The sequence below is a fragment of the Gracilinanus agilis genome, chromosome 3 (genome assembly GCF_016433145.1).
Source record: "Gracilinanus agilis isolate LMUSP501 chromosome 3, AgileGrace, whole genome shotgun sequence".
Classification (NCBI taxonomy): domain Eukaryota; kingdom Metazoa; phylum Chordata; class Mammalia; order Didelphimorphia; family Didelphidae; genus Gracilinanus; species Gracilinanus agilis.
This window is the reverse complement of record NC_058132.1, coordinates 164,456,488-164,471,117: the sequence shown is the minus strand read 5'-3', so window position 1 is coordinate 164,471,117 and position 14,630 is coordinate 164,456,488. Positions and strand designations below refer to the sequence as shown.

The window sequence follows — 14,630 nt, the reverse complement described above, 5'->3', positions numbered from 1 at the left end:
GAGAGCAATCAACAGAGAATGAGTGTGAGTGTGTGTGTGTGTGCGTGTGCACACATGCACTGCTTATATTTTTCATAAGTAGAATCAGGGTTGAGTTTGTAGCAAACTCTACCTTTTCCATGGTTGTTTAGCACATCTTTGGATGGCCATCACATAGATTTAATGTACACAGGTGCATCCTCAAACTAGATACAAATACAGATAACTCTGAGATCACCCAGAGTTATCTGTATTATCTACACTTTGCTTTCTTGCTGACAGCCAAGATTATTAAATCTTAGAGCTTATGGAAAAAGCCCTCATGCAAAGGAGACTTCAAAGTTCTGGAAGCTTGGGCTGAGGATAAGATGCACCACAAAGAGTATTCGAGATGATGAGGCTTGGAGGTGTTCTTGTTTAGTCGGAGCAACTCGGCACAATTCCATAAATATGTATTAAGCATGAACTATGTGTAGGATGGAGATCCAGGCCCTGGACAGTTGTTTAGAGTAATGTACAGGGTTATACAAAAATTAAGTCAGGCACAGTCCCTGGCCCCAAAGAGCCTCTAGGTTATAGAACAAATATAAAGGAGAACTATCCATTGTGGGAATTGTTCCGTTTTGATCCGAGAAGGCTTCATGGTGGAGCCTTTGGGCTTTGAAAGGTGGGAAGTACTTCAGCCTGCAAAGATAGGGAAGGGGATCCATTCTAGACATAAAGGACACTATGAGCAAAACCAAGGAGACCAAAGAGGGCAGAGCAAGAACAATGGGGCAGTGATTAGTCAAATGGCCTTAGACATAGAGTACACAAAGGGCAATACTGGGAAGTGTCTAGAAAGGAAGGGTTGGAGTGGCAGCTAGGCTGCTTAATGGAAAGAGAACTAGGCCTGGAGATGGGAGGTCCTGGGTTCAAATTTGGCCTCAGATACTTCTTGGCTAGTAAGTATTGATTCTAGGACAGAAGATAAAAGTTATTTTTTTTTTAAATGAAGAAAGGAAGAAAAGAAGGAAAGAAGGGTTGGAGCCTTATTATAGAGGGCGCTGTTTCCAATTTCTGCTACAGACCCTACAGTCCTTGAGACCTCTGTCCATGAGCAAAGTGTCTAGGTGGCACAATAGCTAGAGAGTTTAACTTGAAGTTAGGAATACTTGTGTTCAAATCCTGCCTCAAGATACTCACTTAACCTCTGTTTGCCTCGGTTTCATCAACTGTACTGGCTGATGTCCAGGGATATCCACCATTATTCTACTTTTGCCATACTTCGAAAAATGTCCTCAAAGATCACTGCACAAATGCCTGGTATCCTGCCATGACCATAGTCCTCTGTTTGCAGAGAAATGAGGAAGACCTAAAATTCAGATTAAGAATTATTAGCAAGCTGGGCTCTAATATGACCTGTGATGATGCCATGAGGATCTCAGACTTCTCTCAATTTTCCTGGACCAGGGGCTTATGGTCTAGCCACAGTCCTTTGGCAACCTGGCAATTACAAAAAATTTATCACCTAAGTACTTTTTTCAAATCACTCTCTTTGGTCTCCAAAGGACTCTATGGATCCTATGCTAGTCTGTAGAATCAGATTTTTGCCAATTAGTCCAGAGCAGAGGAGGTGGTGCATGGTTAGGAATAAAATACCAGAAGTAGATAATCTGCTACTAATTGGCCTTAGACAAGTCCATTCTCCTTTTTAGGCTTCAATATCTTCATCCATAAAATGAGGGGTCCAAACTAGATATTCCTTTAGGTCTCTTCAAATTTCCAATATTCTGTTGGTCAGTTGCGAGCATATTCTAGGGAAGAAACTCTCAGGCCTTGGATTTATGTCATAGGTGTTTGCTTTGCCTGGATTTTGACCTTCTTAGCTGCTGGGCAGATGGCTGGCTAATTCTTTGGGAAATTCTTTGGTTCATGTGGACAGTTCGTCCACTCGTGGGCTTAGAAGAATCTAGCTCAAGAACCAAAGACTTGCTTTTGCTTTCACTGGGCAATTGCTCGATTCTCTGATTGTATAGACCTCGCCAGAGAAGCATTGATTGATTAATTAAGCATACTTCCTAGGTCTTTCACCTTAGCCTCATTCCTGTACCTGCCCACCAGAGTACTTCCCTGAGCCTTGGGGTGAGGGCTTTCTTGGGGGGATCAGCCAAAGCCCGTTGCCCCCTCCCACCTTTTGCCTTGACATGGTCAGGGAGGAGATGAAAAGGCCAGCCACGGGGGCCGTCATTAGAACAAGAATCATGTCGCCAGCACAGCCGAGATGCACATAATTAGAAATTAGAAAAAGGTCAGATCGCGTCATTATCAGCTCAATCAGCTGCCGAGTGCCACAGTCAGTTAATTTGGCATCTGTATTTTTTACAACCCCGCACACGTAGCCCAGCGGACTGTAACTCTTTATCCAGACAGATATACTGCGCAGCCGAGCAGGGACATAAAATGAGAGACCCCAAGCAAATGAGCTGAGATAATTGAGAGATTTATTTTTTATATATATGTGTGTCAGGGCAGCTTTCCTTTGCCCTTGAATATTGACTTTCATAAATGGGATTGTCAGGGGGACACTTGGGTCTGGGGAAACTTTGGCCCTTTGAAATACCTCATCCCCAGACCCTGGCCTCTTCTAGACCTTATTTTTTTTCCCCCAAATCCTGCAAGGCTGAGAGTCGCCTCCCTCCCATTACCATTAGAACATGCCCCACCATCCCCTCCTGCCTGTTATCATTCTCTGCCCTCTTCTGATTCCTTCCTTTCTCCATGGCCCTTCCATGCTCTAAAGTTTACCTGAAATGGCAACCTTTAACCAAAACTGGCTACACTCTCCACAGAACTGCCAAGAATATCAAGGAAGGCTTTCTAGGATTCAGAAGAACCTTCTGTCTTAGAGATTTCCATCTGCTCCCTATCTATCACCGTCAGGTTAGAGTGAGAATGGGCCATCTAGTCCAGGTCCCTCATTTTATAGGTGAGGAAAATGAGGTCTAAAGAAGGCAAATGACTTGCCCAAGGTCATATAATATAATATAATAAAGTAGAAAGAGTGTTAGACTTGGAGTTAATGAATCAGCAAGCATTTGTTATGCATTTACTATGTGCCAGGAGCAGGGGGTACATCATCAGGAAACCTGGGTTTGACTCTCACCTCAGCAGCTGACAATCATAGTGATCCTGGACAAGTCACTTCCCTTCTAAAAACCTCCATTTCTTCATCATTAAAGGGGGAATAATAATGCTTCAAGCTACCTACTTCACAAGGTTGTTTTGGGGAAAGTGCTTTTTGAAACACTAAACAGGAGCAGCTAAGTGTGGCACAGTGGCTAGAGCACCACACCTGGAGTTAGGAAGACCTAAATTCAAATCTAGTCTCAGGCACTTGCTGTGTGGCCCTAAACAACTTGCTTAATCCTGTTTGCCTCAGTTTCCTCATGTATAAAATGAGCCAGAAAAGGAAATAGCAAACCACTCCAGTATCTTTGCTGAGAAAATCCTAATGGGGTCACAAAAAATTGGACCCAACTGAAAAATGACTGAACGACAATAAAATGCTTAGTTAAAATTTTTAAAAACTATATTATTAGTGAATTATAGAGTTGAATTCAAGTCTCTAGTACTCTAGGCTGTTGTTTATCTGCCCATGGGTCTTTAAACCCTTGAGGTCCTCATAAGAAATTTTTCATAACCTATATTAGCAATACCAGTTTCTTAAATGTGTCTTTTCTAGAATATAAACCTATTTGCCCTTGGGTAGCCTCATCCAGGAATTTTTTTTTTTTTGCCCTATTTCTGGTCTTATGGCTACCTGACTACCTTCTCACCTGAACTACAGACCTTTTCTTCACGCTGTCCCACCTGGGAGTTCCTCTTTCCTTCCTTTCCTTCCCCTTGCACCCCTTACCCCCCAGCAGCCACTGGCTGGCACTTGGTAAAGTTTGTAAAATTTGCAAGTTCCCCAAACCCCTTTGAAAGGTAAAGGCTTTTTGTTTTATAAAATCTGATTTATGGGCCCCAGTGGCACAGGGCCGAAGTTTTATAGATTATGCAAGATTTCAAACCGGAGCTGTAAAACGTACGGTTCAGTTTCATGCATGGCATTTTTTTATGTGTAAATTTTTTAACATTTATGAGCCCCGCTTTAATGAGGCTCCAGCGTGACTCAGGGGACAGGTTTTGGTTCCTGACCACAGAGCCAACCCTGGAGCAGGGCCTCAACTTTCGGGCCACAACTTCCCCAACCTGTTGTAGGAGGTCCAAGCCAATGTAAGGGGGTCCCACGAACCTTGCTCAGAGACAGCTCATTTTAGTCCTTGGTCCAGCCTCCCCTTGCCTGGGCGGTTCCTGCTGGTCAGAAATTACTTTATGCTCCAGAGAGCCTCAGGCTCAAAGGAGTTAGGGTAAAAATACCTAAGCTTTTCATCCAAGAAAAACCTATGCTGATTTCTGTGAAATGTGTATTTGTCTCTAAGAACTTTAACCTAATCTAATATATCCCCTCATTTTACAGACAAGAGAGGCCAAAATCACCAAGCTAGTTTATGGCAGTGTGAGACTATCTCCCACTAGCCCTTCCTTATTTGCACTTTCAATATCCTCTAATCCCTGTTCTTTTCTCTTCCTGACCCCCTTCCCAAACCTGGATTTAGAATCAAAAGACTTGATTTCAAATCATAGACTTTCTACTTATTGCCTGTGTGACTTCGGCCAGACACATCTTCTGTCTGGGCCTCAGTTTCCTCTTCTGTCAAATGAGAGGGTTGGACTAGATAATCTCTAAAGCCCTTTCTAGCTCTATAGCTATGATTTCAGGATTATTTCTCTTTTGCTCCAAAGCTACTTCATGTCTATAATAATACTTGTTACAAAGAGAGAGATCACCATGGATTTTTTTTTTAATTTTTAAACCCTTAACTTCTGTGTATTGACTTATAGGTGGAAGATTGGTAAGGGTAGGCAATGGGGGTCAAGTGACTTGCCCAGGGTCACACAGCTGGGAAGTGTCTGAGGCCGGATTTGAACCTAGGACCTCCTGTCTCTAGGCCTGGCTCTCAATCCACTGAGCTACCCAGCTGCCCACACCATGAATTTTTAATGGTAATAAACTCTCCTTAATAGGAATAGAAAGCTAGAATTATCCTTCCCGGTTTGCAGATGAAGATGAGGCTAGAAGAAACTTGCCACAGGTCACCTGGAATAAGTAAAAAGAACCTACGTTTCATCTAGTGCTTTAAGGGGTTTCATAAAGCACTTTCCTCATAACTCCTCTACAAATTGGATCCTAAATAGATTATTTTCATTCCCATTTTCCAGATCAAGAAACCGAGGATAACTGAGTTTAAATGACTTGCTCGGGGACACATGGCTAACAAGAATCAGAGCCAGAACTGGAATTCATCTCTTATGACTTCCAGGATCACTCTATAAAGCTACCTTATCCTTAGGAAGAACACAATTCCTCAGACTGAGCTCTACTCAGCTCTGTAGCTGCCACTAGATCAGCTCTGGCCTGGTCTCATCAATAGATGATCCTGGGAATCCTTGCCTACTATCCCTGCCTCTTCTCTAGGGCATTGTAGATTTGTTTCTGTCTCCATGATGCTGGAAGATCTCCCTTGAAAATAAATGAAGACTTGGAGTACTCTGATTTTGGTTCCTTCTTCCTATTAATGAACAATTCCTGGGGCCCCAATAAGGATGGATTCTGTGTCCACCTCACCACCAACCTTTAAAGAGATCTTAGTCTTTCAGGTCACTCCTATGGAAACAGACCCCCCTCCTCTTTTTCTACTGGTTTGGAATAGCTAGAGAAGCAGGCATATGGGTTTTTTGCAAGGTTATATTCATTCATTCACCCATCCATCCATCAAGTCATTTATTCTTTCATTCGACATTTATTGTTTTTTTCATTTTGTGCAATAGTTGATTAATAGATGCATAGTATCCAGAATAAAGGTGAAAAGAGTTCAACTGTATTTTGCCCTGTTCAACCATATATGAAATATTGTGATTAAGTTTGGGGTCCCAAAATCTCAAGAAGGATATCAACAATTTATCTTGAGTCCAGAAGAGGGCAACCGGTTTAGGGCTTTAAAACAAGAGAAATAATTGAAGAAACTAGGGGCATTTAGCCCTGAGAAGAGAAGCCTTAGGGAGAACAACATAGCTGTCTTCAAATGAATGTCTGAAGAGATGACATGTGAAATAGGGTTTAAATGTGCTCTGAGTAGCTTCAAAATGAAGAGTTAGAATCAATGAAGGGAAGATACAGGGAGGCAGAATTCACATGGGGGAAGGAAATTGAAATGGAGAGAGGTGATCAAGATAGTTTTAAGTGTTGAAAGAGTTGTCATGTGAAAGAGAAACTTAACTAATTTTGCCAAACTAGAACCAATTGGTAGATTGGAACCAATTGAAAGAGCTTCCCGCAAGGTAAGGATAAATGTCCTTAATAATTAAGATTTTTCAAGAGGAATAAATTACCTTGAGAATTTAGGAGTTGCCTCTCCCTGGAGGTGTTTAAGAAGAGGCAGGATTGACTGACCCCCTATTGGCAACATTGTAGAAGGAATCCCTGCTTAGAAACAGGTTAGATTATATGACCTCTCAGATTTCTTCCAACGCTGAGATAACGTATAATTTTATGATACAACTCCTTATGGGAAAACTTTATAATATTAGAACTGTTTAGCAGAAGAATGGGCTGCCGTATCGGATAGTGGTTACCCCCTCACTGGAAACATTTGAACTGAGATTGTCCAAACATCTGCCAGGGACATTTTAAAGACAATGCCCATTTGCAGTGGCAGATTATTCTAAATGAACTCTGAAGTCCTTTCCATTTCTAACATTCTGTGATTCTAAAATCTTGCACTTGGATGGGCAATGGGGAATGAGGGATGGTGGCGAAAAGTATTTCATAAGAAATAAAGAGATAATAAGTGTAAAGTTGGAAGGGATTTCAAAGGACATTTAGGCTAACCATTTTCTGGATGAAGAAACTAATTCCCATTGAGTTTAATTTGAGATACCCAAGGTCACAGAACTACCTTATGATATGGAAGTTACATAGAAAAGAAATACTTGGGTAAAGAAATGGAGATTGTGCTTAACAGTTTTACAGGGGATATTATGTTCCATGAAAATGTTCCCACCCTGGAAAACAAGAACAAGATTCAAAATAATCTTGGAAAACTAGTCATCAGAATGAAATTCAATAAGGAATGATACTCTCTGCTTTTACTGTTGAGTTTTTGCTCCTGAGAATAGACCACTTTGTAAGGAAGCCTCAGGTTTATAGGTGATCAAAAGATGGAAGAACATGAAGAGGCAAAGGGATTCTGTTGCAGAAAATGGTGGAGGGCAGGATGGGGAAAATAAACACAGAGAGAATGAGAGATAGGGAGAGAAGGAGAGAGTTTATTAACTGCTTATTATGTGCCAGAAATTATACTAAGATAATGGTTGTATGCATAAAAGTCATGTTCTGCTGTATTTCTTGGTTAAATCCAAACTAGCATATTACGTCCTTTTCCATTTATTGTACTTTTAGAAAGAACATGGAGTAACTAGAGAAGTTGCCAAGAACATCCAAGATGATTAAAGAGTAGGAAAAGGCCATGGCATTTAGAGCTGAGGAAGAAGGTCTGTGGAGTCCAGTTCCCTCACTTGACAGTAGAGACCCAGAGAAGTTGTTGCTTCTGGGTAATGAGTAGCAGGATCAGGATTTGAAGTCAGATCCTTTGATCCCATACCTTTTGCTCTTTCCCTTACCTGACACTGCCTCTTCTATGAGGAGAAAGTGAAACAAATTAGAATCATTTTTTCCTGGAAAAGAGATGGCTCAGGTGACTTATAAGAAGGTTTTATAAGTAAGGTGCTTATCAAGTTGTTTTCCATGTTTATGGAAGACTGAATAAGAGTAAAGGAGCTTAACTGAAAGCTGGGAAGATTTTAGCTGGACATAAAAAATGAACTTCTTAACCAACAGAGTAATAAAACCTTGGGAAGTCTACTAAGGCTCTAAGTCTATTTCTAGACAGTGTCAAAAAGGGAAGTGACAACCATCTGTGCTGGATTGTTTAGACATTTAACAACCTGAAGGCAAGGGCTGGATTGCATGATCTGCTATGGTGTCTTCCAGCCCAGCAATTCTGGGCCATTCAGAACATGCTAGAGAGAAGAAGGGAGCAATTTTATGAAGTCATTGAGCCAAACATGATGGAAGGAAGGCTGAAGAAGAGGAGGATAGATGGAAGAGACATGAGAAGTAAGGATGGCTTTATATGTTTAGGTGTCTCAGGGATCCTGACCTAGATCCTCAGACAAACTGAGTCAGTGAGTCAGTCAAGAAATAGTGATTGAGGTGGCTCAGTGGACAGAGAGCCAGGCCTAGAGATGGGAGGTCCTAGGTTCAACTCTGGTCTCAGATACTTCCTACCTGTGTGACCCTGAGCAAGTCACTTAACCCCCATTGCTTAGCCCTTATAGCTCTTCTGCCTTGGAACTAATACATAGTATTGATTCCAAGACAGAAGGTAAGGGTTTAAAATAAATAAATTTTAAAATAGTGATTGAATGCCTACAGGGGAAGTAGTACCCTTTGAGGTGCTTAGGATACATATTTAAGAACAAACACATTTGCATCAAATATCACTGATTAGATTCTGGTATCCAAAAACAAGTATATAACGTCCAGAGCTCTTGCTCTGTTTAAAAATCTGTTTACAAAAGAAGAATTATAAACTAGAAATGACCAAATAAAAACATTCTCCAAATTACTAATAGTAAGAGAATTGCAAATTAAAACAACTGAGGTTCTATCTCACAAAGATAGGACAAAAGATTAAAAATAGGCACACTGATAACACTGTTGGTAGAGCTATGCTGTAGCTAAAATATTCTAGATTTCAATTTGGAGTTATAATAATACTAATAGAAATTACACAGTGCCTACTATACGCCAGCTACTATACTAAGTACTTTACAATGAGTATCTTATTCCATCCTCACAACAACCCTGAGAGGTAGGTGCTATTATTATCCCTAATTTACAGATAAGGAAACTAAGGCAAAGGTCAAGTGACTTGCCCAGGGTCACAGAACTAGTAAGTGTCTGGGACAGGATTTGAACCCAATTGTTCCTGACTCCAGGTCCTATGCTTCCTGCACTGTACTCCCTTAAATAGACAATACAAAAACATCAGGTATGTATGACTACAACAATGTAAATCAAAAAACATAAAGATGAACTGAGTAAATGAAAAATCCATAAAGATCCTGGACAACTGATAGTGAACCATTCCCTTCTCTCAGCAGAGAAACGGGGGAATTGCCAGGACAGAATATTATATATTCTGCATGATGCAGTGACTATCAAATATTTTTGCTTAGTTGTTTTATTTTTGCAGCTAAGCGGTGGATAGAGTAGATAGAGTGCTCAGTTTTCTCATCTGTATAATGGGGATGATAATAATAGCAACTATATCACAGGGTTGCTGGGAGGACCAACTGACCTAACACCTATAAAGCTCTTTGCATACTTTAAAGCACTTTCAAAAATATTCACTCTTATTATTAAACATTATTAATTTTAACAAGGGAGGCTTCCTTCTGGAGAAGTTAAAATGACTGTGTATATAGATATATATAGATATAGACAAAATGCCTCGATAACTTTTTTAAAGGTTTTTTTATTTAATTAATTTAGAATATTTTCCATGGTTACATGATTCCTGTTCTTTCCCTCCCCTCCTCTCACCCCACCTCCCATAGCCAACAAGCAGTTCCACTGGGTTTTACATGTGTCATTGATCAAGACCTATTTCCATATTCTCAATAACTTTTTCTTCAAAGAACAACCATTTCATTGAGCTCAATGGGCTTACAAGGGCTCCTCATCAGAGTTATCAGGTTATCAGAATATATTATTACTATAAAAAGGATGTTGATGGGAAAAATAGTATGTTGATGTATACCTGGGGGTGGATTAGAAATTATTTTGACATGTTGAAGAGTTAGAATAGGGACCAGTCTGGAAAGGCTTCCTGGAAGAGGTTGGATTGGAACTATACTAGCCCAGAGATGGAGAATTCTCCATATCTCCTGCTCCAATCTATGGTAGCTTTTCTGGAGACAGGGCCTCTTTAAGGAGCTACCCAGAGTGGTGCTGCTTCTCTGTGGCCTTTGGTGGTAGAGGTGGGAGTGGGAAGAGGCCATGAGTGTGTATGCATGATATCAGAATTGATGCCTGACCTCACCTCTCCCTCCCTCCCTGCCTTCTCCATCTCTCCAGATGGTGAAAGCAATCCAGGTTCTGAGAATCCACCTGCTGGAGCTGGAGAAGGTGAATGAACTCTGCAAGGACTTTTGTAACCGTTACATCACCTGCCTCAAGACTAAGATGCACAGTGACAACCTGCTCAGGAATGACCTTGGAGGTCCCTATTCCCCCAACCAACCATCCATAAACCTGCACCCACAGGTAACATACATCTCATGATAGGTTTCCTCCAACTCAGGGAGGGTCATTGGGTTCCTCTTTTCCCTTTGACTCCTCAGCAGGGCCTGGCTCAATAATAATGGGTGGGCATCAGGAAAGCACCCAACATCCTTTAAGAGGGATCAGCCTTTCACTGACTCCTTTAACCATCAAGGTCCCCAAGGCTATCTCATCTATTATCCTGGGACAGACAGCTGGGGATATGGAGAGCCTTGAAGAAGGGATGCTATGAGTGGAGAAGCCTCCATAATAATGCTGAGCAAAGTGGTTTTGTTAACTGGTGGAAAAACTCTCTTGGAGAAGGAGAATGTCTTCCCTGAGACTCATACCCAGGAAGCCTGGCTCTTGGTTTTAACATAAGCAGCATATCTTTTTCTCTAGTGCTGGAGCTCTGTGGGCAACCTGAGCTCTTGGTGGTGGCCGCTATGGGCAGACTGACCGTCCTTCAGCTCTTTCTTGCCTGATGGACAGTTCACCTCTCCCTTGACCACTCTCTTCTCATGGTTCTCGTCTCTTCTCACCCCACTACTGTTTCTTCAAAGTGTTTAATTTCAAGTTGACACAATTCATGGTCCCCAAACGTTGCTCAGGGTGGTTGTCTAATCCCACTCCTCCAGCTCCCTCTACTCTACCTCAGATTCATAGATGCTAGAAGAAAGGAAGAAGGGCAGAATCTATATGCTAGGTTGGAATAGATCACTCTGTATCCCCCAACTTTAAGAAGTTTATCAAAGACCCCTTCGTCCCATCACTTAAAGAAAAGGTCTAATGAAATCTATTCACCAAATTTCCATCCAAGAATGAGTCTTGATGCAAGTCTGGCCTCATCGTGGTGTTATTTGCTACTCGTATACCACTATTGTCCTCATCTCCTAGAAAGCCTGGCTCGGGGATCCTTGGTCTTAGGTAGAAATCCCAGCTTTACCACTTAGTACCTGTTATACCTCATGCAAGTTATTATTAATGTCCTCTAAAGTTCAGTATCCTTGTCTGTATGAAGACTGGAAGAGATGCCCTCTAAGGTCCCTTCGAACTTTGAATCTATTATGCTATGAATATTCCCTCCCTCCTTTGATCCTTCTAGTTCCATTTCAGAAGTATGTCTACAAGGAGGGTAGGAAAATGACTTTATCTCTTCTTCCTTCAATCTAAACATATTGAAATGTCTTCTGAAAAAGGTTTGTGATGACTCATTCTCTTCAAGCGCCCCATCTGGTGGGGTGAGAGAGATTGGGAGTGGATCAAACTGTGAAATGCTAGAAAGGGTGATAGAGGAAGACTGTGCAATCTAATTTCCAGGAGGTCCTTTAGAACAGGAGACATTCTGTACATATACAGTCCTGTTTCCAGGACACATTAGATTAGATGAAGGCAGACAGAGGATGACTTCAAGAGAATATTTCTTTGATAATGAGCCATATCTACTGAGATTCTCATCCTGAAAACAAATACCATCCCTGCTATCTAAGAGCTTTGTGAAAGTAGGAGAAAGTGGAAGGTGTGGGGTTGGGGCTTTGGATTATGTGGGGTGTGGGACAAGAAGTTTATTTCCTCTTTCGATTGCCTGAAATAACCAAATCATTTTATCACAGATCTGAAGAAGCCGCCCAGGCTTCTGTTTGCTAATATTCTCTTGAAATAGACTCATTCCTTCAGAGTCTTATTGTACTTTCCCTTATGATCAAAATTAGCAAGAAACTTGCATAAAAGAGGACAATAATTGCTCAACGAGCATCTCGTTTGTAATTTATTAGTTTCTATTATTGTGGGTTGCTATAGCAACGGTGCGCAGCCCCGGTGACGGGAGAGATTCGAGATAGGAGCTGAGGAGGCTGTGAGGCCTCACCAAATGGAGATGCACATTTTTATCAGTAATTTTCATGAAAATAATAAGTGAGGAGTTAATGAGATGGAAAGCCATCCTGTGGCTATTGTGAATTTTTTTTAAGTGTTGATCTAATTAGAATGCATCGGTCAGGAAAAGTAATGAGGATTTAGTGCCTCACAGAGATGTGAGGATCATATCAGAAAATTAGCACAAGTCTTTGGAAATAATCAGGCCCTTAGAGAGGCGCTGGATTCCCCCTCCTGGGCCCTCCAACTCTACCTCTAGGTCTGGAGTTGGGGAGGGAGGGGGGCGTCACTCCAGTGAGAAGCTATACTGTGAGTGGAGGGGGGAGAGAGAAATGATATGACTTCTGGGCAGGCAGTAAGTGAGCAAAGGCGGCTTAAGAACATCTTTGGAATCCTATTCAGGGGCCAAGGACCAGAATCTGGCAGGGTCATCTCAGGGAGCAGAGGTTCAGGGGAGAAGGCAAGATGAGCTGTGAACAAATCAGATCTCAAAGGAAACTGGTCCTACTGGTTAGTCAGAGGACTTTCCATCTTGGAAAAAAGGAAGAGTCAACTTTTATTGCTACCATTTCAAGCTTCAGACCTATGTCTAGGGAAAAATCTGGAAAACCTCAAATCTCCTCAAAGAGAGGAGACTAGACAGAGAAAGAGCAATAGAATAAGGGAAATAAAGAGAGTTAGAAAGAAGATGGGGTGGTCCTTTCCTGGGAAAGACCAGAATCTCATTTAATGAGTTTCCCATGAACTTCTAAAACACTATGAAATGGGAGTAGTGCTTTTCCTGGGTAGAAGCTAGAAGTGGGGATCCGAGCCTTTGAGCTGGGGGAAGGAAGGGTGCCCCAGAGGAAGCAGAAAAAGTGCTCTGTGACATTCGTCATGGTTCAGCCTTAATCCCCCCAGCCTAAAATAGCAGCACTGCCTGGCTGGCTTGGGGAGGGGTCTCTCCCCTTTGGAACATGATCTGAAGGGATCAACATTCCTACTCCTTCCCTTCCCCCTCTCCCAGCATTCCTCTTCCCCCACCCTCCCCAACCCCCACCCCCAGCTTTGTTGCAAACTGCTGGCTCATAGTTTGCTTCCAAATGTTAATTTTGTAAATTGGTGTTGAAAAATGAAAGAAATTTCAGGGTTTTTTTGAAACCAGTCCTACCACCATTTTACCTTTCTGAGCTCCCAATCTTCTGTAGGTGTCTACTTCTACTACTGATTTTTCTGATTAAAGACTAAAGCAAAGGGAGCGGGGCAAGGCAGACAAGGCAAGCTTAGGTTACTTTTGTGGGGCACAAGTACCTTCTTGGTGATGCCAGGCTACAAAAGCAGGGTCCAAGGACTGGCTACTGTTGCTTCTTCTCCATGAAGCTTACCATGATCCTTTCCTCCCTCCTCCACACAGTTCAAGCACTTATTCAGCATTGGATCATACCTATCCAACTGCTCCATGAGTGCTAGTCTCCTCTCCCTAGTCAAATTATAGGCTTCTTGTGGGTAGGGCCTTTCCTCGGAGTGTCATTTAGATCCCTTTTCCCAGTAAATAGTAGCTGAATTCAATTGAACCAGTTCAAAAAATATCTGGTTGCTGCTACAGGCTACTATGTTGTCCAAATGTGGAATGGGAAATAAGAGAATCTTTGTCACTAGCTGGATTCAAACAAGAGCTAAATTGCCCATTGTTGGGGGCATCACTGTGGGAAGGATCCATGCTTAGGTGAGATTATAACAGAGAGATCTCCAAGGTCCCTTCCAAATGGAATATTCTGTGAATTGCTTTGCCCTCTCAGAAAATCTCAGCCTGGCAAAAGCAGGGGAATTTCTCCATCTTTGGATTTCTCGACACCCCAGGAGATTACAACCTCCTTGAAAGTAGGTGCTGTTGGGGGTGGCTGGGTGGCTCAGTGGATTGAGAGCCAGGCCTAGAGATGGGAGGTGCTAGGTTCAAATCTAGCCTCAGACACTTTCTAGCTGTGTGACCCTGGGCAAGTCACTTGACCCCCATTGCCTATCCCTTATGTTCTTTTGCCTTGGAACCAATAGATAGTATTGATTCTAAGACAGAAGGTAAGAATTAAAAAAAAACAACATTTTTTTTAATCTCCTACTCAGGGAAGAAGAGGTTGTTTCATAGTAGAACTGATTCAGTGGTCTGTAAGGAAACTTTGGACCTTCAGGGATGGAAGAAGGGAATAATATCAGCTTTTATACAGTGCAGTCTAAGCTGATCTACTGAGGATTTATTAAAAACCTACTGTGCGCCTGGCACTGTGTTAGGTGGAGGAGATACAAAAACAGACTGGAGAGAGCCCTT

At 41.9% G+C, this 14,630-nt stretch overlaps 1 protein-coding gene across 1 annotated transcript in view; it reads left to right on the top strand.

The window, feature by feature from the left end:
- PKNOX2 (PBX/knotted 1 homeobox 2) overlaps positions 1-14,630 on the top strand; it is a 166,394-nt gene that overhangs the window by 88,034 nt on the left and 63,730 nt on the right. The window contains 1 exon segment of the mRNA XM_044668983.1: positions 10,268-10,456. Coding sequence (XP_044524918.1) covers positions 10,268-10,456 — 189 coding nt within the window.